Below are 22,766 nucleotides of genomic sequence, written 5' to 3' on the forward strand. Positions count from 1 at the left end.
CGTAATTTAGCAGCCGTATTCCGACTCCGGGTAGGTGTCGAAGAAGAGCAGCTCGGAGTAAGTCGCGAGAGTCCAGTCTTCCGGCGGGCAGCGGCTTTCAAACTCGTCAATAATCTCACGAATTGCCACCATGGTGGTCAAGCGCAAGGTGCGCGCGAGCGTAGCCGCCTTGTGCTCGTCCTCGGTGCCGTGAATTTGCGCGACGGCACCCTTGATGGTCTTCACGGCGTCAACAAGCTTGCTCGGGTTACCCAAGTCAGCCTTCTTCACGGACGGGATGACGTGTTGGTTGATCATGTCAATCATGGTCAACGCTTCCATCTCGACGGAACCAACGTAGTGACCAAGGAGGACAGACTTACGAGCCTGGATTTCTCTCGCGGTGAAAATACCCATCCCTTCGAAGAGAGTGACGTTCTTCGCGCTGTCAAGTTCGTTGATGGCGTCGCAGCCAGCGTCAATACGCCAGATACCACGCTTGACGGCTTCATCCGGCCAGGCCGGATCGTAACCGTTGCCATTGAAAATGCACTTGTCGTGAGTCTTGAGCAAGTCTTGCGCGATGGCAAGCGGCTTTTCGCCGGCTTCGAGGCGGTCAGCGACGATCTTGAAAGCTTCGGCCGCGATAGTGTTGAGCACCGTGTTCACAAGAGATACGTTTTGGGAAGAACCGGCGGCGCGGAACTCGAAGCGGTTGCCACCGTACGGGAACGGTGACGTGCGGTTACGATCTTCAGCAGGCACTTCGATCGACGGCAAGGTATCGGAACCGAATTCGAGCGGCTTCTTCTTCGGGGCGTACTCACCAAGGGAACCGTTCTTCACCGTGTTGAGGAACTCTGTGAGGGACGGGCCAAGGTAGGTCGACATGACAGCCGGCGGCGCCTCCATGGCGCCGAGGCGGAAGTCGTTGCCCGGGGATGCGATCGCGGCGCGCATCAAGTCACCGTGCTTGTCAACAGCGGAGACCATGGCGGCCATAACCAACGGGAAGATTTCCGGGTTGCCAGTCTTTGCGTTCACTTGCTTCGGATTCATCAAGTTGAGGCCGTCGGAGGTGCCGATGGACCAGTTGTTGTGCTTACCGGAGCCGTTGACACCAGCGAACGGCTTTTCCTGGAGAAGCGCCGCGAGGCCGTGCTCGGACGCAACTTCCTCGATAACTTGCATGATCATCAAGTTTTGGTCAACTTGCGAGATGGCGTTGCCGAACATCGGGGCAAACTCGTACTGGTTGGGCGCGACTTCACGGTGGCGAGTCTTCAAAGGAATGCCCATCTTGAAGCATTCTTGCTGAATTTGGCGCATGCACTCGAACGCACCGGTGGCGCGGGAAATCGGGGCCATATAGTGGTCGCTCATCTCTTGGCCACGCGCCGGGAACTTACCGGTGATGGTACGGCCGGTGAATTGAAGATCCGGACGGCGGTAGAATGCATGGCGCGGGGTCAAGAAGATTTCTTGCTCCAAACCAATGTTCGCGTACACGCTGGCCGAACCGACGTCGTACTTCATCGCCTTCAGCATACGCTTTGTTTGCTTGTCCAAAGCGTCAGTGGCGCGGTGAAGCGGCGTCTTCTCATCGAGGGCGTCGCCGTTGTAAGAAACGAACGCGGCCGGAATGAAGACGGTATCTTCACGGAGGAAGATCGGCGAGTACGGATCGATGGAGAGATAGCCACCCGCGGTGTGCGTCGCGCGCATGCCACCGTTCGGGAAGGAGGAACCATCCGTCTCCCCTTGGAGAAGCTGCTCGCCCGTGAACGAGTAGTACGGAGTGCCATCCTCGGCGAAGTTGAACATGGACTGGTGCACTTGACCGCTGTTACCGTGACGGACGCCCGAGGAGCCCATCGGTTGGAACCAGTGGCAGTACACAGAGGCTCCATTTTCAACGGCCCAGTCGAGCACAGCCTTGGCGACGATGTCAGCCTTCGCCATGTCCTTCGTCCACTTCCCGTTCGCAAGGAGCGTTGAAGATTCACCGTATTTGCTCAAGTACTTATCCGCGACCGCACCCTTGAAGCACGCGGAGCCGAAGCCCTCTGTCGTCGCCGGCCCGCTGCTCATCGAGAGCATCGCCGTCGTCCGCGTCGCCCGAGTGGCGCGCGCCTTCTTCGCTCCCGCGCGGAGCGCCCCAGCCTTCGGGGCGAGGTTCATCTTTTGGCTCAACACGGACTGCGCGCGGGACGAAGAACGCGTCGATTCGGTCAGCACGCGACGGTGATTAATCGTACACGCTGAAAAAGCGAGCAACCCTGGAACCCTGTAGAGGCTGTTCGTTCCATCGACGCCCGCGCGCGCGTGCGCGATCGATCACGACTCGGACGTGCGCGCGCGCGCGTTGCGTGACGTACCTGCATGTTGATTCGTCCTCGCGCTCGCGGTGTGCGGGCGACGGGGCTCGACGACGAGGCCCTATCGACGATCGAGTTCCCGACGTGTCGACCGGCTGTACGAGATAAAACCACAAATTGGACATTTGGTATGTACTGTGTAAATTCGAAACCTATGTAAAATTACATGTGCGAAGCGTCGCGGGAGGGACCCTCAAGTTTTGGTGGGTCACGACCGGTCGACGTCGACGAGACGGGATTTTGAATCGTCGATCGCGCGTTGGTTCCCGTCGGTTCAGCGCCTCGACGCCGCGGTGGCGGTGGCGGCGGCGGTGGCGCGTGCGCACTCGTGCGCGGCGAGTGCGAGACCGGGGAAAGTCATCGTGACGTACGCGGCGAACACGGCTCGACACTGATCCCGAGTGAGTCGCGCGGCTGGGACGTCGGCGGAGACGCCGGTCGGGAGCGCGCTCGGGTCTCCGTCCGCAGAGTCGAGAAGCTTTTGAATGATCGGTGCGATCTCCTTGTGCGTCGTCGGTGGATGTTCGTAGGCGTTGCGACAGAACCGAAGCAGATCGGCGAAGCCACTGCCGTAAGACTTGGTGCTGTGCTCGCCGCTTCCTTTCGTGGGTTTTTTAGACGCTGATTTGCCGTTAGCATCGACGCCCGCCGATCCAGTGTCGTTGGTTCGCTGTGCGAAGTTGCACACGCGCGCCAAGATTGCAGGGTCCATCTGGCGCTGCCAGTCTTGAAGATCCATCTGAACCGCGGCGAGAAGAGCGCCTCGTTCGCTTTCCCCGCTCAACAACGCTTTAGTGTTGACATTTTGCAGCACGCTCGTCAGGCTCATCTGCAGCTTGGCCGAGCTCGCGTGCAAGTCGCTCACTTTCTCCAGGACTTTGTCGTCATCCCATAGCAACGGATGATTGAGCACATCCTCCGCCGTCGGACGGCGCTCGGGAGTAGGTGAAAGCATCGCGGACAAGAGGTGCCTCGCTTCGATGGCGCGTCGAGGCGTCAGGTGCTTCACACTCATGAGTCGCTGCAGATTGTAGCGCCCGTTCAGGATCTCCTCGTCGTTCGGCCTCGCGTTGGACTCTTCGCCGAATGGATTGTTACCACCCGTTAGAATGTAGAAGAACACGACGCCCATGGCCCATATGTCTGCCGCAGGCGTAAGTGGTCGACGAGCCAACACTTCGGGAGCCCGTCCAGCGAGATTGATGGAGACGCCGTACTTGTTGAAAGTGCCCAATGAATATTGATCCACGTCGCCTTCCTCTTTGCGAAGCCGCACGCCGAGACCGACATCGGCGATCTTGACGTGGCCGTTAGATGTCACGAGCAGATTTTCCGGTTTCAGATCGTTATGCGTAATGCACCCTTGCGTCTTCTCGTCATCGTGAAGCCACGCGATTCCCTCGGCGACACCTGCGAGCAGCTTGAGGCGCTTGATCGAGGATAGCGTCGGTTGACGAGCGATGTGCTCACGAAGGGACTCCGGACAGAGCTCTTGCGCGATGAATACGTTCGAGCTGGTGATGCCCCAACAATGGAAGAAGGGCACCAGAGGAGACTGATTCAGAGCCGTCATCAACTCAACCTCGCGCTCAACGAGTTGTACGAGATCACGCCCCTTCTCCCCTGGAGGTCGTGCGATTCTCTTCACGGCAACAGCATGTCGCGCACGAGATGTATGTCGAACGTAACCTCGGAAGACGTACGTCCCCGCGCTTCCAACACCGATCACTTCTTCTTCGTTGTAGATGATGCTATCACCGACGCGGCGCCAACCACTTGTTTCCTCCGCTGCATCTCCTGCGACTTCGCCGACACCATCTTCGTCCGCCACCGCGTTCGCCCATGCAATTTTGACTTCATCAAGCTCTTCACTGGTATCCGCGGAGATATCGGGTTCGGCTGATTCGAACAAAGGGCCTTGCACAGCGTCGTCACGACCAGAAAAAAGTGCCGTCTGCGACTGCTTGCTAGACACCTTCGGAGCGGATGACTTCGACTGTTTCAACGTCCCACTCGCTGCGTTTGCCATGCGCTGGATCTGCTCGTGCTCGGCCTGAGTGATATCTAGACTTTCCCGCAGCGTCAGCAGCATCTGAGCTCCTTCCGGCGTCACGGATCCGGTAGACCAAGCAACCTTACTTGCCGCAAAGTACGCTCGCAAACGTTGATCGCCACCTTCCAAAGCCGACTCAGCGTCTAGTTCACTCAAAACCTTCTTAGCCCTACGCGTATCCAATTCGGTCGTATCGGGGTCTCGCTGTGCCTCCTCTAGGGCCAAGCGAAGCTCGGTTTTGCTTCTACTTAGAATGGCGGTCTCTAAACGCTCGAGTCTGCGCCAACGCACTAATACTCTCTCCGCCTTCTCGATGAGTTCATCCAGCTGCCACGGCCAAGCTGATGATCTCGCGCGCGCGAGCGCGTCTTCCAACATTTTGACATCATCGGCAGTGATGCCCCCCACCGCTGCATCGCTACCGTTCGTCGCCGGAGTCATAGCTTCCAACAGAGCTGCTCGCGCGCCCTCCATGTTCTGAAGCGCCGTGGCCCGACTCTGGACTCGACTCACAAGAGTGTTCAGTTTAGCCGCCCCTGCTTGCGTCAGAGGCGGTCCACTCGCCGCCAACTTCGTCGCATGTAGCAATAGGGCTTCCAGACGCGGCACCGACTCGATAGTTCTGCTTGACTCGTCCGCTAAAGCGATCCGCAGATCCTCCTCGAGAGCCGCAGCTCGTAACGCTCGCTCAGCACCGATCACCGCTTCTGTCAGCGCGCTACGCGCGTTCTTCTGTTTCGCGCCTCCTTCTGAAGCAGACTCTTCCATCATAGCCGCAAAAGGATCCGGGTCATAGGACGTCGACGCCATTTGCTCGTCTGGATCTTGGTTCAGTTCGTCGACGCTTGCTATGACATCGTCCATGTCCACGCCTCGAAGAAAAATTTGTGCTCGGGCGTACGTTGCCTGTAGCGCTTGAAAATCTAATGGAACCTGTAAGCACGCTGCTCTCAGAGCGTTAGCGAGGGCAAGCTCTTCGGCGGCGCTAGCTTTGCGTCGGATCTCGCGCATCAGCCTTTCTCCTTCTTCTCCCATCGCTCCAAGAGTTCGCGCCTCAGCAAGCGCCTCCTCGAGTACGACAAGCGCACGACCTTGCGGATCATCTTTCGCCGCCTCAAAAGCCTGAAGTACATCCTTTCTCGCCTGCACGCGCTTCACAGACCGGCCGAGCAGAATTTTTGTGCGACCTTCCATCAACGTTTTGAGCCTATCCTTTTCGACGTTTCGCGTCTTGCCTGTCTTCACCGCAACCGCGAGCGAGTTATCTAACCACAGCGTGAGCTGCACGAAAGCAATGTTCTTCTCAAGAAGAAGCTCGACGGCGTTGACCATGGCCTCGCCGTCCGATTCCGCCGCGTCCTCGTCGCCTGGCGCCGAGAGATTCACCAAGAGCACAAGCTTCTTTTGCCCCTTGAGTCGCTTGGCGCACACGTCGCTCGCGGCGACTTCAGCAATCCCACTGCGCGAATACGTCGCAAACTCGTACGGACAATCAGGCCAAAGCCGCTCGTACACGCCCTTGACGTCACCCATCGCGCTTCCTTCCGGCAAGAGGACAAAAACTCTATTCTTCATCGATGCTTGGTCGTCGCCCGTTACTCGCACGCCGCCCGCTGCGGCAAGGGCGCTCGTCACCATCAGCACCGTTCGCAGCGCCAGCGCCGTGGTCGGCTGCGTCCACTTCTCCCACGTCGGCAACGTGATCGGCATCGTCCCACCCTCCGTCCCTGGGTTCTCCGCGCTCCGTCCCGCGCCCAGCGCCCCGACGCTTCCCGGCATGAGCGTCGTCGCTCGCAAACTCGGCACAGGCACGTGCATCGCCACGCTCGGCGTCTCCCCGACCACCAACTTATTCGCCGGAAAGCTCGTGACCTCGTTCACGATCACATCCGTCACCTCCTTCACCACGAGCGTCGTCGACGTCTCGCCGCCCAGGTGCCACCGCGCCACCGCCTCCAGCGCGTCCATCTTCGACGTCGTCGTCACGCTCGGCGGCGCCGGCGCTTGATACACCGTCACCAGCGACGTCAACGACGACGCGCGTTTGAACAATCCATCCAGTCCCGTGGTCCACTCGCGTCCGCGGTCGTCGCCCTCCCTCGTCTCCACGTCATCGCTCCGTCGACGTCCCGCGCGCGACGTCGTCCTCCGCCGCGCGCGCGTGCGCGCGTGCGCGCGTCCCGCGGACGCGGACGCGGACGCACGCGCGAGGCACCGCGTCGCGGACGTCGACGCGTCGCGAGACATCGCGCACGGACGCGCGCGCGCGTGTGCGGGACGACGGACGGCGCGGCGGTGCCACGCGATCGCTCGCTCGCGTCCACCGCACACGACGACGACGGAGGCGACGCGACCGCGATGCGACGAGCGATGGAACGATTGACGCGAGGCGTCGCTCGGGCGTCCGAGCGGGCGATGCGGGTGCGTGCGCGGAAGAAAGCGACGGGAGCGGATGCGAGACGAAGGATGGATGGCTGACTGACGACGCGCATCGGGACGCGATAGGGCGCGAACGGAGGGACGCGGGAGCCCGTGAGCGCGGTGCGCGCGGGCGCGGTGACGGCGGTGGTGACGGGGACGGCGGCGAGCGCGATCGTCGCGGGCGGTGCGTCGGCGGTCGCGTGCGCGGGCGAGAGCGAGAGCAAGAACGCGCGCGCGGCGACGGAGGAGAAGAGCGACGGCGGGAAGGGCATCGGGAAGGGTGAAACGAAGACACCGACGGTGGTGTTCGTGCTCGGCGGACCCGGGGCTGGGAAGGGGACGCAGTGCGCGAACATCGTTCGGGATTTTGCGTTCGTGCACCTGTCGGCGGGCGATTTGCTTCGCGCGCACATGAAGAGCGGAAGTCCGGAGGGGAACATGGTGGCGGAGATGATCAAGCAAGGACAAATTGTCCCGAGCGAGGTCACGGTGAACCTACTCCTCGATGCCATGCGCGCGAGCGGTGAGGATCGATTCCTGATCGATGGTTTCCCTCGCAACAAGGAGAACCGCGACGCATGGGAGAACACGGCGGGATTCGACTGCGACTTTGTTCTCTTCTTCGACTGTCCGGAAGACGTGATGACGACGCGGTTGCTCGGACGCAACGAGGGGCGATCTGACGATAATATTGAGACCATTAAGAAACGTTTTGTCACGTTCCGTGAGAGCTCCTTGCCGGTGATCAACTATTACGAAAAGCTGAACAAGGTCTGCACGGTGAACAGCGACCAGTCTCCAGAGGACGTGTACGCGCAAACGAAGGGCTTCTTTTCCAAGTTTGCGTAGGCGCGGCGCGATAATTATATTATGTTGATGAAATCGAGCGTTGTGAATACAAAGTATTGGCCACTCTCGATTTGATTCAAGTGTGTGTTGGCGTGAGAAATGCTAAGGTTCTTCGGTGCGCGCTCGAGCGGACCATCCGGTGGTCCCGAGTCGTTTCGCGTTGGCGATCTCCGTGTGCGGATCGAACTTATGGTCGCGATCGATCTCCACGTCGATATCGTGCGCGAAGCTTCCGTTTTCCCAAGTGCGTTGATGCTCCTCGGGCAAGTTCCATCCGTGCGCAACAAACTTTCGCAGAAGCGGTCCGTTAAAGTTTGTCTTCAAGCGACTGCGACGCTCCTCCAGTAGCTTCCTAGGATCTTCGTTTCGCTCTATGGATTTCGCCATGAACTCCGCGCGAGCGCGCCACGTGGCGGCCACTTCGGTCTGCACGCGAATGTCACGCTCAAATCTTTCGTTGTCGCTTCGCGCCGCGTGCGACAATCGCGCAATTTCTTGCTTCAGCGCTTCGATCTCCTTTGTCTTCGCCTCTAAAGTCATCTCGAATTCATCCGACTCGCCTTCCATCTCTGTCTGCATGATTTTCATTCTCTTTTGGTGTGTCTCTTGCATTTCCTTCACCTGTTCGGTGGTCTCTTGGACCACGCGACTTTTCATTGCTTCGACGCTCATGGCCTCCGCTTTAGAAGTGGTCGCGTCTGCGACGTTCACTTCGACGAGTTTTCGTAGTTCTTCAATTTCCAATTTTTGAGCAGACGTTTCCTCTTGTAGTTGAACCAAAAGTTCGGTCGCCTTTATCTTTGCGTCCGTGACCGCTGCGAATTCTTCCAAGATTTCAGTTTGACGGAACAACTGCGTTTCGGCAGTTTCAGCGCGCATTACGGCGGCGGCGATGAGTTCGTCGCTCATTCTTTTGATTTCTTCAGCGCGTTCCTCAGCTGCATTCTTTGCGACGAGCGCCGCATCTACGCGAATGGATGCGTTCTGCGTCGTCAACTTCACACGACCCTCCACGATTTTGTCCATCTGCACAATCTTCGATTCGGCAGACGTCAACCTGGCGAGCGCATCCGCCGCCTGTTTGTTTGCGTCCTCCAAACCCTTCGACAAAGCAAGAATCTTTTGATCTTTCTCGGTGACTAAGTTAGACAATCGATCTCGATCTTCGCGTATCGATTCGTGATCCGCCGCAAAGTCCTTCAAAGCTTTTGCTTGAGCGTCCATGGCGGCGATGGTCTCTTCGAGCGCCTTGATTTTCGCCGCGTCTGCCTCGGTCGACTTCTCAAACGATGCTCGCAGCAACATAATCTGGTCCATGGCCTCGGTTCGGACTGACTTCTCGAGATTGGACATGAGATCCGAGATCATTTTTGCTCGCTCGGAGGCTTGCGCTTGCGCGCGATCGGCCGCCGCTCGGTACTTGCTGATGTTCGCCTGTAGTTCCTTCTCCATGCCTTGACGCAAACGTGCCGTAAGGTCGCGCTCGACCTCAGCGTACAACACCGCGCGCTGTCGTTCAGTCTGCCTAGCCGCGTCCATCTTTGCCTTTTCTATTTCTATCTTCGCGTTCACGAGTTCGGCGCTCACGTCTTCGATGCGTTTATTGAGCGCGCGCTCGAGCATTTTTTTGTCGAGCATCGTCTGGTCCAACAGCGCCGCGAGCGCCTTGTTTCGCCGCTCTAACGCCGCGTCGCTCCAATTAATCTCTCCAACACCGATCTGCCACGCTCCTTCCGCCGCTCGCTGATCATCGGTGTCCGCGGACGTCGCGCGTTCGCTCGCCGACTGCTCGTCCCGAGCCGCTCGCGTCACGCGTCCGCCTCGTCCTTCGCGCCCTCCGCGTTTCGCGCGACGCATCGCGCGCGCGTCAACAAACGCACGAGGAGCCACAGACGCCGTCATCGCGCGCGACTCCGCCCGCGCGCGCCGTCACGTTGTTCGATGCGTTCGATGTCGCCCACGCGCGTGGATGCGCGCTTCGTCGACGTGCTCGACGACGACGACGCCGACGACGACGCGCGCGCCGTCAAGATGCGACGAGCGATCGTTCGCGCGATCACGCGCGCGGACGGTGACGACGCGTCGCGGTCCGAGGCGTGGCGGCCACGGGCGCGAGAGGTTGCACGGCGTGCCACCCTGTCGGTCGGTTCACATGACTGGAAGATATTTATCGCGGAACGACGCGCGGGCGGACGGGCGGCGCGGCGGGCGAACGAGGGGCGATTGAGCCAACGTAAAACCGGTGACGATGAGAAGAGATTGCGTCGGTGTATTACACGCATGCGAGCGATCGTGCGGCGGCGTCGACGAAGCTGCGTCGAGATTTTAGACGACCTGCGTTCGGGCGACACCGGAGCGTGTCAGTGGGCGGTTTCCGCTGCGGGCGGTCGGGGTGATTGAGTGCGACGATTAACGATCGTCTCAATCGGGCGGTGATGATACTATGTCGGGCGGTGCCGGCGCCGGCGCCGTGGCGGGGATTCGAACGCATCCTAGACGCGTCCTAGACGACGTGTCAGCCCTGTCGCGCCGCCCAAAAGTTCATCACCCTCCCGAGCAAGTCCGAAAGCGCGTACGCGCCGATCAGCGCCATGATAGGCGTTTGCACGAACCCGAACGCGCTCGACGCGACGCTTTCGTCCACTACCTTGCCCTCTTCCGCTTCTTTCTGTTCCTTCACGTATCGCACGCTGATTGAGTTCACGCAGTGTCGCTCCATTGTCGCCGAGAACCCCTCGTTCTCGAACACGTGCCCGAGGTGTCCGTCGCACCCAGCGCACATAATCTCCACCCGCCGCATCCCGAACGAGTTATCAACCTCCGTCTTCACCGCACCGGTGTAACACTTATCGAACGCCGGCCACCCGCAGCCGCTGTCGAACTTCGCCTTGGCGCTGTACAGCGGCGTCCCGCACCCTCGGCACACGAAGTGTCCCTCCGTCGGGTAGAACTTATCGTACTCTCCCGTGCGTGCCGGTTCCGTGCCCTTTTGTCGCAAGACTTGGAACTCTTGCGCGTTCAGGGTGGATTTCCACTCCGATGCAGATTTCTCCACGCGCACGACGTCGACGCGGTTCGACGCCATCGCGAGAACGTTCGTGCGAAGACGCCGACGCGCGGCGACGCGAGATGAGATGGACGACGAGTGAACGACGTTCGGGCACGCGGCGAGCATGCGTGACGACGGTGCGGTGACCGCGTGTGAGGGATCGGTGGTGTGACGTTCGGTGGTGTAAAGTAATCCAGAGGGTGGGCAAGCGGATCGGACGCGGACGCGGAGCGCGCGGTTTCGTCGCCGCGCGTGGGTACAAGGCTAGAGAATGGCTAGGGCTACGATGGCGAGTGCGAACGCGACGATGACTGATGATCGAGACGTCGCGCTGTGGTAGTAGACGCAATCCTCGATGGAGCTCGAACCCAGGGTGGAGTTGAAGCGGTAGAGCGGACAGCGCTTGCACGCGGAGAGCTTTGTGGCGCCGACGGCGATACCGTACGTGCCGGGACCGCACTTTGTGCAGTTTATCGAACCGGTGACGTCAGCATAGGTACCGGGGTCGCACGGTGTACACGATGACTTTCCACCCAGGAAAGACGAGGTACCGGTCGCACACGGTGTGCACACCGTTTCGTCGCCGGTGACCGCGCCGGTGACCGTGGAGAACGTTCCCGGACGACACGAGTAACACTCTGACAAACCAGTCTCGTTCCCGAACTTACCAGCGGGGCACGGGAGACACTCTTGCGCCCCTTCTATGCTCGAATACCGACCGATCGGGCACGGCAGGCACACGTCTATGTTCGTTCCACCCTGCTCTTCACCGTACGTCCCTGCAGGGCAGGCGTCACAAAGGGCTGTGCCCGGATTCGGCGCGTACGACCCAGGATCGCAATCGGCGCATGTCGTCGCAGCCTCAAGCGAGTACTGCCCCGCAGTACATAGTAAACAATTGGACGCGGTGGAGCTTCCTTCGACTGTAGAGTAGGTTCCCGCGGGACAGTTGATACAGGAGCTGTTACCAGCAGTTGGCATGAACGTTCCTGCGAGGCAGTTGTCGCATACGATCGATCCAACTACATCTGAAAATGTTCCCGGGGCGCACGGCTGACAAGTTGACGATGTTTCCGCGCCATCTACACCTGAGGACGTCCCGGCGGGACATCCAACGCACTCGGTGCTACCCAACACAGCCTGATACGTCCCTGCGGCGCACTGAGTGCATACAGTTTGCCCCACAAGGTTTGAAAACGAGCCGGCGGGGCACGGTAGACACGCTGCCTCCGAACTCGCACCTGGGACGTTAGAATACGTCCCCGCCGGGCACGGAACGCACTCAGCACTTTCAGCGGTGCGATACGAACCAGCAGCACACGGGGTACACGTCGTCTTTCCCTCGCCATCAGATGTTGAGCCAGCGGGGCATGGTAAGCAATCGTCCTCTGTCTGGCTCCCTACAACTGTAGAGATTGTTCCGACAGGACACTGAACACACGCTTCAAGGCGCTCAGTCGCCGCGTACGAGCCAGCGGCACACTGTGTACACGTAACACTGCCAGCTGTGGCGCTAAATGTACCTGGATTGCAAGGCAAGCACTCGCCTTCGCTTTTTGCGCCAGTAGATTCCAGGTACGTGCCTGCCGGACATAAATCACAGCTAGACTGCGCTGTATTCGCTTGGTACTGTCCAGCAGGACATTGTTCGCACGGTTTATCTCCCTGCGAAAAGAACCCCGCTGGACACTCTTCGCAATCCTCAATCGTCGTGCTGCTTATTTGCTGTGAGTACGTACCGGCGGGGCATTGTTGGCACGCAGAGGTGTCATCACGATCTCCAGTGCCATAAAAGCCCATGGCACAAGGAGTACATTTCACCATACCTTCATACTTAGATTCATAGCCCGCGGCACAGTTCACGCAGTCATCGATCGACTGAGCGCCCGCACTGGATCCTTCTTTCCCAATCGGACACTTCTTGCACTCGCTCTGGCCTGTCTGATCCTGATACGTGCCTTCGTTGCAAACCGTACATGAGCCTCCTGCAATTGCATTGTACTTGCCCGTCCCACAAACCTGACACGCCTGCCCTAAGCTGGTCCCATTGCGCACGTCAATCTTTGCCTCGTACCCTACCGGACAAGGAGTACATTTTGTGGCACCTTGCGTGTCGCTGTACGTGCCAACTTCACACGACAAACACGCCTCCGCTCCGGGTGCGTTCATGTAGAAACCCAACGCGCACGGCACGCACTCGTCAACGGACGTCATGACCGCAGTCACATTACCACTCGTACCCGCTGGACACGGTGTGCACTGCGGTCGTCCACCAGGGGAGTACTTTCCGAGGGCACATTGTTGACACGCCGACGCTCCAGCTACGTCTGCATCGAATCCGGCTGGACATGGAGTGCACGTTGCAGATCCATTATTCGCAGCGAACGTCCCAGGGGGACACTTGACACAGTCAGCCTCCTGCTGCGAGCCCATGCGATCGTTAAATGTCCCAGCAGGACACACTTTGCACGTGCTCTGACCGATGCTATCCTGGTACTCACCCTTCGCACAAGGTGTGCACGTCTGACTTCCATTCGCCACACTCTTTGTGCCCCGTGGACAGTCTTCGCAAAAGATGGAAGAGAAAGATCCTTCGAACGGCACGAACTTGCCGGCGGCACAGAACGAGCAAGCGCTGCTCCCGGTCGTCTGGGCATACTGCCCGGCCTCACAAAGCTTGCAGGATGAGCTCGCACGTCCGTCTTGGTACTGACCTACTGGGCACGCCTGACACGCAAATGATGTGAAGTCATTCGTGTAACTCCCAGCAGAACAAGCTGTGCACCGTCCAGTCGTAGTGTCCCGTTCATACCCAACGTTACACGATAGTCGCAGTGCGAAAGACGATCCTCCCGCGGCGACCACCGCCGTCACTTGCTGCAGCGCCGCGACGATGACTGGCGTGGCCACATACTCTATGTCGCCGTACAGCCCTAGTTCGGTTTTTGATACGTAACCACCTTTGAATGGACGTGCGGCACCCATAACGAGCGCAGACAATTCGGCGTTCGAACTACCGGAGCGGCCGCTAGCGTCTTGAAAGTCAGAAAAAGCCGAGAAAATCGTCTTGGACGTAGTAGACGACCCGTACACCGCCAACAAACGTCGTCGACTAGACACACTCGATGACCGACTCCAGCCTCTCAGAGTCAACGTCATATTACGCTCAGTGTCATCCGCAGGTCTTGGCTCTGTACCAAGCTGTCCATACTCATTCGACCCCCAGGTGAAAACTTCTCCGTAGTCGCTCACGGCCACGGTGTGGGAGCGCCCGCATGACACAGAATGTATTTTGATATTCGCATCAGAGAGAATCTGGACTTTCGTGGGCTTACCTCTGTCCACGCGGTCACCATGACCCAACTGCCCAAATGTATTCGAGCCCCACGTGTACAACTCCCCAGTGGACGCAATCGCGGCCACGTGCGACTCACCAGCCGCGATAAACACTATCACTTCGTCTCCTAACGTTGTTAGTGGCTGTGGAACTAATGCGCGTTCCACGTTTCGGCCATCTAGCACTAAACCCAGTTGACCATTTTCGCCGTAACCCCACGCAAACACGCGGCCACCACCAGCACCCGTCTCATCGGCCGCCGTCAAGGCCATAGAATAGCGTGCGCCAGCCGCGATCGCTGCAAACTTGACGTTGGCTCCAACAGCAACAATCTGCGGTGAATCTGTGTATGGCATCTCTGGTGCGCTTTCTCTGCACTCGCCTAATCCATTTCCATATTTGCTAATTTCACACGGCTTGAGACCTAATTGACCCTCAATATTGCTTCCCCACGCCCAAATATCACCGCTAGACGTCAAGGCAAGGGTGTGAAACTCTCCTGACGCGATGTCTACGGTCACAACTCCTCGGAATCCGTTGTTAACGACTCGCGCCGGGAGTGATTTACTCTTCTTGAATGCCTCAGATTTGATGCTCTGCAGCATCCCCGGCATCCAACCGCGACCAAGTTGACCAAGATCATCGGCACCCCATGTGTAAACCTTACCACTTTCGGTCATCGCGACGACGTGGAACGCTCCCGCGGCGAGTTTCGTGATAAGGGCGAGCGACCCAATGCGCACGGGTTGTGCAGCGATAGTCGATGCACTCGGAGTTACCGTTTCGAGTCCTAATACCCTACGAGCGTCGTATCCCCATCCCCATACATATCCGGACTCGTGTTCAATGCCAAAAACCGTTTCACCAGACAATGTTGCCGCGATATAGGTGAACTGTTTCACTTGAGCAAAATTTGTGTTCGTTTCGGGAAACGTCCTCGAAATGTCGTCTCCCAACGAGAGCTGTTTCATTCCGTTATCGCCCCAGCCGTACACGACTGAGCTCGAATTTGCCTGTTTCATAAACTGCCCGTTATTCTCCGCGTCCGTACCGGTGAGAGGCAGCGTTAAATTCGGGTTCCACCAATCTACGGCGTCTATGGTATTCATGTCCTCGCTGCGCGTCACCCACATCGCTTTACACGCTCGCACGAATCTCGACAAGCTCGCATCGAACACCTTCACGGTTATATTGATGGAGCTTTCGTCGCTGCAGTTCCCAGCACCATCGATCAACCGATACGTCAACGAGGTTACGATCGTTCTTCGTGTCTCCGTCGTATCGCACGTCGCCGTCGCGTTCGGCGCTACGTAATACGCCGTCTGCGAAGTCAACCTTCGACCTGTGACATTCCCCGCGTTCGCGCACGCGGTCGTCACTCCCAGTGTCGACACCGTCGTTGTCAGCCCTTCATCGGTGTACAACGTCCCGTAATCCGGATCTGTCGATCCTACTATTATCGTCTCCAGCGCGTCCCCCGAACCGTCAGCCGTCCCAGGGAAACTCAACGTCGTTCGCGAGTACGCCGTCGCCGTCGCGCTCGAGGACGACGGTACCGACGGTACGGCGCGTGTCAACGTCACCAGCGAGAACACGAGCGCTACGAGCGCCCACGCAGATGACGAACACCGAGACATTGGTTTCGTCGGTTCGCCAACGACCGCGCTCGAGCGTCGACGTTCGGGCGTCGTGCGCGTTCGCGACGCCCAGAGACGAGCACGAGACGGTTAAAAAGTCGGCATCTCACGCGCGACGTCCACCGGTGGTCGAGCGCGACGCGCGGACGAGTGCGGGACGGCGATGCGATTGTTTGGCCGCGGGCTGTTTTCGATTTTTGATTTCATGGGTCAGCCGCTTTGGCGCGCCTCTTTACCTATCTCTAATGGTCGCACCCGTCCACGCGACAGGACCACTTACAATTCTCGAGCATGAACGACGGATTCTTATCGCATTCTCCGATATTCGCCCAGCCGCGACATCGATCGCTCTTATCCTCGCACCCTATGGTCGGGACCGGGTCGGGCGGTTTGATCCAGTTGTACGGGTCGGCGTGGACCCAGATGGTGGCCGTCCACTTTGTGCCGCGAGTCGGCGGGCACCCGACGTGCAGGGCACGGTGATCGATCGTTCCGTCCGGTCGCACGGACCAAAACATCAATCCATCGCCGCGCGTGGGTTTCATCGCCACGCGCCTATGGGCGCACTTCGACCACGTCTCTGTCTTCGCGCGCTCGGGATCGATCCACTCGCTATCGGGAAACGCCGTCTCCCCACCCTCTTCCGGTTCCTCCAGGTACAAAAGTATCGTCGCCACCCTCTTGCCACCATTTTTACTGAGCTGATCACCGCTCTTCGTACCCTCTTCACCCACGTCTTCGTGCGCGTCGTACTTCTCGCCCGCCGAGTACTCGAGCACTTGCAAGTCTTCGCAGTGATACCACGGCAGGTGTGTCACCGAACTCATCCGCTCCAACACCTTACGCACCACAGGATCGTTCCTAGACAAGAACGTCTGCTTACTCGTCCGAATTGGATTCACCACGCTCTTCCCAGACTCGCTATCGATCACCGTGCTCCTCGCGACGCGCGTTCGCGCGAGCGCCAAGATTGCTCTCATCTCCGTCTCATCGAGCGCATTTCTCAGCGCAAACGCCCTCGGGTACCAAGACAAGGGTTCAACCGCGATCACACGCGCGTCTCCCATCGCCCCTTTCGTCTCAGACAACGTCGGGCGCGCGTTCACTCGCGCCGTGGACGATGTCGAAGACGATTCCATCGACCCATCTCTCGACACGCTCCCCTTCGACGCGCGCCCGAACGCGAACGAGACGACGCACGCGAGCGCGAGACGAATAAACTTTCGCGTTCGCGCCGATCGCGGTCGACGCGACGACGCGGGCGCGGCGAACATGGACGACGCGCGTCACTCACTGACGCACAACTTTCTGAACGACCGCGCGTCGATGCGTTTCTGCGGCGTTCCCTTGCTCCGCCCGGACGCCTCGACGCGAGCGAACGCGCGAACGCTTCGCGATGATCCCAACGCCGCGCTCGAGCGAAAAATTACGGTGAATTCCATGCTCGTCGTCGCGAACGGGGCGAAAGATGGGAAGGATTGCGACGAGGTGAAACGCATGGCATCCGCGCGAGGCATCGCGTGTTCGGTCGTCAAGACCACGGGCGTGGGACACTGCGTCGAGATCGTTCGCGATGCGGACTTGAGCGGCGTGGACGTCGTCGGCGTCGTGGGGGGGGACGGAACGTTCCGTGAGGCGGTGCAGGGATGGATCGAGCGGGCGAGCGACGGCGAGACGGTTACGGAGGAGACGGCGCTGTTGGCTTTCCCGTGCGGGACGGGGAATAATTACGCGAGAGACTTAGGAGTGAAGACGATCGAGGACGCGTTCGGGAAGGTGGACGCGGGGAAGTGTCGTAAGGTGGACGCGGTGAAGGTACGAGACGGCGACGGCGCCGAACACGTCTCCGTCAACGTCGTCACCTGGGGCATGGCGCGAGACGCCGCGGAGACCGCGGAGGGAATGCGATGGATGGGACCGCTTCGATACGACGTCGCTGGATTATGGCACATCTTGCTCAACAAGCAAAACAAGGGCACCATCGGTGTGAGCGAATCTTTTGAGGGAGAAATCGCGAGCGAGACGAACGATTACTTGATGCTGTTCGCCCAAAACACTCGCTGCAGCGGTCGCGCGTTCGCCTTCACCCCCCTCGCCGAGCTCGACGATGGTTTTTTCGACGTCGTCGTCTGCGACAAGGGTTCGATGCTTCGCACGAAGAGTCTCTTCGACGCCACCAAATCCGGAGGCGGCCACGTCGAGGACGCGGGCGTGAAATACGTGCGCGCCAAGCGTCTCTCTCTGAGCACCGAGTCCCCGGGCGAGCGCGTGGGCATTGACGGTGAGCTCACCGTCCCGACCCCGATCCACTTGACCGTCTTACCGGGTGCTTTCACCACCTTAGTCTAAACGCGCTCGACGCCAACGCGTTCGCGCGTCGCCGTCGCGCGGTTCCAATATCCCATCCCCCCGGGGGCGGTTTTCAACTTTTTCAACTTTTATCCAAACATCCGTCGACGCGGCGACATTCTCCACCGCACGAGACCTTTCCACCATCATGCGCGCCGTGAGCGCGAGAAACGCGAGCGCTTTGTTCGCCGAGCGTGCGTGTCGCGCCCAGCTCCGCGCGACGCGACGACGACCGTGACGACGACGACCGTGACGTCACCGGCGGCGGGACGACCAGACTGACGTAATCTTTCCGTGTGTTCGTGACGACGCAGGCGTGACGAACGCGAAGAGCGCGACGAAGACGAACAGACGGGCGCGTGTTGCGACTTCGGCGTCCGCGTTCGAGGTCGCGCGCGTCGTGCTCGCGGCGCCGACGATGTACGCGCTCGTCTCGGCGAATGAGTACGTGACGCACCGGTACTACCAACACGCCGAGTTCAACAAGAACGAGACGCTCAAGAAAGTATGGTGCACACTCACGGGGAAGAAGGAGGCGCCGAAGATTGGTGGCGGAGGACACATCGAGCATCACGCCGAGACACTGGATGATATGTCCTTGCGCGTCGACGATAAGTGGATGAAGAGCGAACCTGCGAAGATTTTGGTCGGTAACAAGTACCGCGGCACAGCATTTAACTGGGACGTCACGGGCTTGATGCTCGGTCAAATGGTCATTACGTGTGTGCCGGTGCTTTCGATCATGGGTTACGGCTTCGTGGCGCAAGCCGCGCTCATCACCACGTCCACGCTCGTGCACGCCGCGGTGTGGAACTCGCTCCATCCGGCGATGCACGGCCTGAACGAGATCCCGATGTCCGAGGGTCTTTCGGGCGCTTGGTTGAACCGATACCGTGACTCGAAGTACTACGATTACCTGTACCTCAACCACACCGGTCACCACGTCATGAGCGGCCAGTGCAACTACAACGTGTGCTGCCCGCTCGTCGACCACATGATGGGCACGTATGTTGAGCCGGAGAATTGGATGCCGAAGACTCGGGTGCCGTTCGGCAAAGAGCACCGTGCGTTCTACCCGGCGGGCGAATACGCGCGAAACTTGGCGGCGAAGGCGGCCGGTAAGGTGGTGGAGGAATTCGATGGCCAAGCTTCTGTTGACGAAGAGCTCGTCGCCGCGTAAATCGATGGCGCATATTTTTCCCCATGGATTCAGTTTGATTGTTACTATTCTTATTCTATTCGGCTTAGAACTGCAACCGTGAGGTTAGCGGTGTATAGACCACTAGTCGAGAGTTTGTGTTCATTGTTACCCCGATTTTTTAATCCTCTACCTCAGCGACTTCTCATATTTCCTTGGCATCGCGCGCGCGAGCATCATTGCTTGCACGCACACAGCCAGCCATCGTCTTCCTGAGGGAACATCCACCACGAGCCATCATCCGCTTCCTGCATGCAAGTGGTGAACAACGCTGGATACTCAAGGTCGACCTCGCCAGTGGTGAAGGAGAAGCGTACTTGATGGCGCTCCTTCCAGCGATAGAATAACTTGGGCGCCGGGAGCATTTGGAAAACGTGGTCTCTGCACTCATCATTGGTGACGAGAACAGCCTTATCACCAGCGTGAACTGCGGCGTACAGCCAATACCAATCGTCGTTTGAACCGTGCGCCGTGGTGAAGAGCTCGCCCGCGGAATCCCATTTAGCCAGGCGCTCTTGATTTTGTGGCTTCCGCGCCGGTCCGTTCTCGACGCGGCGTTGATGCAAAAACACCATCGGCGGCGCATCTCCTTCTCGTGCGTTTTGACGAAGCTTCTCGAGCACTTTCTCAACCTGATTGAAGTTCATGCCCGACGTTGAGAAGTTTTGGTTGTACATCCCAACGTTCGCGCCATCCACAACGGCGTTCATGCCATCCTTTTTTCCTTTCAGCCAGTTCATGAAGTTTTCGAACTCAGAGATGGCCTCCCGTTCGCACGCTAATTTTGCTATGCCTGAAAGGAGATTTTCGCGTTCGTCTTCTGTCAAGCTGATGGCTTTGAGCTGAATTTGGATGCGCTTTTCGTCCATGACGAGCACGGCCACGGCGGTTCCCGCCTCGTCCACGCTCACTTCGTCCGCGACGCACCATCCCGGAGCGGCACCAAACCACACTCGTAGCTCCTCGCACATTTCATCGCTCGGGCATCGAATCTCCGTGCGCATCTTACGTAACATGTCGAAACCCGCGTCGAACTCCTCTGCGATACGATACGCCTTTAACATCTCCATGAATTCCAACTCGGTGGGCAACAATCCGTGGCCGCGCATGATCGCGTCCACCCTCTCCATTTTTCGCAGATCACCGCCTCGCGCGCACGCGTGCAAAGCGCACGCGTACGTCCGCACTTTTGGGGTCAACTTCTTCTCCTTGCATAGAGCCGCCGCCTCGAGCGCTCCGTCCACGTCCCCGCTCGCCGCTCGCACGCGCGCCAACGCGGTGTAGCTCATTTCATTCATCGCGATCCCGTGTTTCTCCATGTACGACGTGATCTCCACAGCCTTATCTCCTCGAACGCACTCCGCGCTCGCCATTCCGCTCGTCCACGCGCCCGAGCCGCCCGCGCACATGTGCAACAACACGTTACACGAGTGCGGCGCGAGAGTGTACGTCCCTTCTTTCTCTCGCGCCTCCTCGAACGTCTTCCAGGCGGCGTCGAACTCGTCTCTTTGGCACGCCGCGTCGATCGCTCGACGGGCGACGGCGGCGGGACCGAAAGGGTCGCCGCCGCGCTTTTTGCCGGCGGCGCCGTTGGCGCGCTCGGCGCCGCGTTTGCGCTTGAACGACGCGTCTCGCGCGCTCTGCGCGGGTTCGTCGGCATCGAGACGTCTGCGGGTTTCTTCGTCCAGGGGCATTTTGAAGACGCGAGCGGGGCGCGGTGTGCGGGGGGCGTGCGCGCGTGCACAGTGTCACAGAAGAAGTTCCTTTGAGGTTACACCCGTCATCGCCTGAGCGATGGCTGCGAGAAGAGCGACGATGCTGGGGCGAGAGCGTACGACGAGAGCGGGGATGAATGGCGTTGTGCGGCGTCATTCCGTTCGGCGTCGCGCCTCGCGCGGAGCTCCTCGCGCTTGGCGAAACGCTCCTCTATTTGACGCTCAATGTCGTCGATTTGCGCTCGCTGCTTTTCGATGACGTCCATAATTCTGTTCTTCTCTTCGTCGGATATTTGGATCTCGTCGGCGGGAGCAATGTCTTGCCGCAGGCGTGCAGCCGCGGCTAGGGCCTCGGCGCGTCGCGGAAGTGACGCGGCAGAACGGTTCACGCGCTTGCTGAGATCCTTGAATCTGTTCAGGAGCTCGATTTCCTCTGCGGAAACTGGCGGCGTCGCCCCACCGTTAGCGTCCGCATAGCTCTTCATCTGCTGTTGGTTTATCGCGCGGAAAACCTTGATCAGTCTGTGCTGATGCTCCATAGCTTTATTCTTGATGTTCTGCATGCGTCTGGTCATCTCTGTATTGGCCCACTGCATGATTTGTCTCGTCGCCGTTTCGACGGCTTGCACGAACTCTTCCTGCGCCTTGATCTCTGTCGACGCCTCTGTCTTACGCCGCATCAACCCCTCAAAACCATCGTATTGGACCGGCCACAAGCAATCGGGATTGTTCTCCCCCCCGACTGCATCCAAGAGTTCGCGCCATTTGCGCTCGCTTACGTTTTGCGGCTTGACGCGCATGCGCGGATCCTTCACGACGTTGTAAAAGTAAGTGCGGAACTTGTAATCCGGATGGTTCGGGTTATACGCGTTGATTATCTCCTGCATCTCGCGCGAGGGATCGAGGGACGACGGATGTTCCTCTATGTGGGGCCGCTGGAACAGTCCACCAGGCTGTTGCGTCGTCGTCAAGGCGCCAGCCGAGGGAGAAGGCGCAGCACCGAACAAGCCGGCCCCTCCGCCACCGATCAAAGCGTTCGAGGTGGACGGAGTGGATCCAAATGGATTTGGCGTCGCGGGAGCCGCGCTTGCGGACGCACCGAATAGACCACCGCTCGGCGTGCTTGGCGCCGCGCTTCCAAACAAACCACCACCCGCGCTCGAAGCTGGAGCTGTGCTTCCAAAGAGCCCACCACTAGTCGTAGCGGTGGGTGCGGCGCTCCCGAACAAACCACCGCTCGTGCTCGAGGCGGGAGCTGCGCTTCCAAACATACCGCCTCCCGTTGAAGCCGCAGGAGCGGCTCCGAATAAGCCTGCACTCGAAGTGGGCGCCGAACTTCCAAACAAACCACCGCCTGTGGATGCCGCGGGCGCCGCACCGAACAAACCGCCTGCTGTAGTCGCTGGACTCGAAGCAGCCGTGCTGGCAAACAACCCACCGCTCGTTGTCGCGGGAGTCGGCGTCGCGCTACCGAACAATCCTCCGCCCGTCGACGCCGCGGGAGCCGCTCCAAACAGACCACCGGCAGAACTCGAAGCCGGCGTCGCGCTACCGAACAATCCTCCGCCCGTCGACGCCGCTGGCGCAGCGCCAAACAGACCACCGGCAGAACTCGAAGCCGGCGTCGCGCTACCGAACAATCCTCCGCCCGTCGACGCCGCGGGAGCCGCTCCAAACAGACCACCGGCAGAACTCGAAGCCGGCGTCGCGCTACCGAACAATCCTCCGCCCGTCGACGCCGCTGGCGCAGCGCCAAACAGACCACCGGCAGAACTCGAAGCCGGCGTCGCGCTACCGAACA

General features: G+C 59.4%; 12 protein-coding genes across 12 annotated transcripts; 4 read left to right on the forward strand and 8 right to left on the reverse strand.

The window, feature by feature from the left end:
- Nucleotides 1-6: 6 nt before the first annotated feature.
- OT_ostta01g05020 (Glutamine synthetase, glycine-rich site) lies at nt 7-2,363 on the reverse strand (the record flags this gene model as incomplete). Its single annotated transcript, XM_022985443.1, has 2 exons — nt 7-2,178; nt 2,358-2,363. The coding sequence occupies 2 exons, from the start codon at nt 2,361-2,363 to the stop codon at nt 7-9; spliced, it is 2,178 nt and encodes a 725-aa protein (XP_022838319.1).
- Nucleotides 2,364-2,631: 268 nt separating this feature from the next.
- OT_ostta01g05030 (Serine/threonine-protein kinase, active site) lies at nt 2,632-6,378 on the reverse strand (the record flags this gene model as incomplete). The annotated part of the gene is made up of 1 exon (XM_022985444.1): nt 2,632-6,378. The coding sequence occupies one exon, from the start codon at nt 6,376-6,378 to the stop codon at nt 2,632-2,634; it is 3,747 nt and encodes a 1,248-aa protein (XP_022838320.1).
- Nucleotides 6,379-6,768: 390 nt separating this feature from the next.
- On the forward strand, nt 6,769-7,680 carry OT_ostta01g05040 (Adenylate kinase; the record flags this gene model as incomplete). The annotated part of the gene is made up of 2 exons (XM_022985445.1): nt 6,769-6,831; nt 6,916-7,680. 2 exons carry the CDS (start codon nt 6,769-6,771, stop codon nt 7,678-7,680), a joined length of 828 nt encoding a protein of 275 aa, XP_022838321.1.
- Nucleotides 7,681-7,782: 102 nt separating this feature from the next.
- Nucleotides 7,783-9,582, reverse strand: OT_ostta01g05050 (unnamed product; the record flags this gene model as incomplete). Its single annotated transcript, XM_003074509.2, has 1 exon — nt 7,783-9,582. One exon carries the CDS (start codon nt 9,580-9,582, stop codon nt 7,783-7,785), a length of 1,800 nt encoding a protein of 599 aa, XP_003074556.2.
- Nucleotides 9,583-10,005: 423 nt separating this feature from the next.
- On the reverse strand, nt 10,006-10,765 carry OT_ostta01g05060 (Mss4-like; the record flags this gene model as incomplete). The annotated part of the gene is made up of 2 exons (XM_022985448.1): nt 10,006-10,014; nt 10,328-10,765. The coding sequence occupies 2 exons, from the start codon at nt 10,763-10,765 to the stop codon at nt 10,006-10,008; spliced, it is 447 nt and encodes a 148-aa protein (XP_022838322.1).
- Nucleotides 10,766-10,993: 228 nt separating this feature from the next.
- OT_ostta01g05070 (Insulin-like growth factor binding protein,N-terminal) lies at nt 10,994-15,703 on the reverse strand (the record flags this gene model as incomplete). The annotated part of the gene is made up of 1 exon (XM_022985449.1): nt 10,994-15,703. The coding sequence occupies one exon, from the start codon at nt 15,701-15,703 to the stop codon at nt 10,994-10,996; it is 4,710 nt and encodes a 1,569-aa protein (XP_022838323.1).
- A 242-nt stretch (nt 15,704-15,945) lies between these two features.
- On the reverse strand, nt 15,946-16,770 carry OT_ostta01g05080 (Metridin-like ShK toxin; the record flags this gene model as incomplete). The annotated part of the gene is made up of 1 exon (XM_003074511.1): nt 15,946-16,770. One exon carries the CDS (start codon nt 16,768-16,770, stop codon nt 15,946-15,948), a length of 825 nt encoding a protein of 274 aa, XP_003074558.1.
- A 205-nt stretch (nt 16,771-16,975) lies between these two features.
- OT_ostta01g05090 (Diacylglycerol kinase, catalytic domain) lies at nt 16,976-18,052 on the forward strand (the record flags this gene model as incomplete). The annotated part of the gene is made up of 1 exon (XM_003074512.2): nt 16,976-18,052. One exon carries the CDS (start codon nt 16,976-16,978, stop codon nt 18,050-18,052), a length of 1,077 nt encoding a protein of 358 aa, XP_003074559.2.
- Nucleotides 18,053-18,200: 148 nt separating this feature from the next.
- OT_ostta01g05100 (unnamed product) lies at nt 18,201-19,232 on the forward strand (the record flags this gene model as incomplete). Its single annotated transcript, XM_022985450.1, has 2 exons — nt 18,201-18,246; nt 18,367-19,232. The coding sequence occupies 2 exons, from the start codon at nt 18,201-18,203 to the stop codon at nt 19,230-19,232; spliced, it is 912 nt and encodes a 303-aa protein (XP_022838324.1).
- Nucleotides 19,233-19,426: 194 nt separating this feature from the next.
- On the reverse strand, nt 19,427-20,944 carry OT_ostta01g05110 (Pentatricopeptide repeat; the record flags this gene model as incomplete). Its single annotated transcript, XM_003074514.2, has 1 exon — nt 19,427-20,944. The coding sequence occupies one exon, from the start codon at nt 20,942-20,944 to the stop codon at nt 19,427-19,429; it is 1,518 nt and encodes a 505-aa protein (XP_003074561.2).
- An 86-nt stretch (nt 20,945-21,030) lies between these two features.
- On the reverse strand, nt 21,031-21,852 carry OT_ostta01g05120 (Nucleoporin Nup54, alpha-helical domain; the record flags this gene model as incomplete). The annotated part of the gene is made up of 1 exon (XM_003074515.1): nt 21,031-21,852. The coding sequence occupies one exon, from the start codon at nt 21,850-21,852 to the stop codon at nt 21,031-21,033; it is 822 nt and encodes a 273-aa protein (XP_003074562.1).
- A 37-nt stretch (nt 21,853-21,889) lies between these two features.
- OT_ostta01g05130 (unnamed product) lies at nt 21,890-22,766 on the forward strand (the record flags this gene model as incomplete). Its single annotated transcript, XM_022985451.1, has 1 exon — nt 21,890-22,766. A coding segment is annotated over one exon (877 nt), but the record flags the coding sequence as incomplete, so codon positions are not given.

The sequence above is a fragment of the Ostreococcus tauri genome, assembly GCF_000214015.3.
Source record: "Ostreococcus tauri WGS project CAID00000000 data, contig chromosome 01, whole genome shotgun sequence".
Classification (NCBI taxonomy): Eukaryota; Viridiplantae; Chlorophyta; class Mamiellophyceae; order Mamiellales; family Bathycoccaceae; genus Ostreococcus; species Ostreococcus tauri.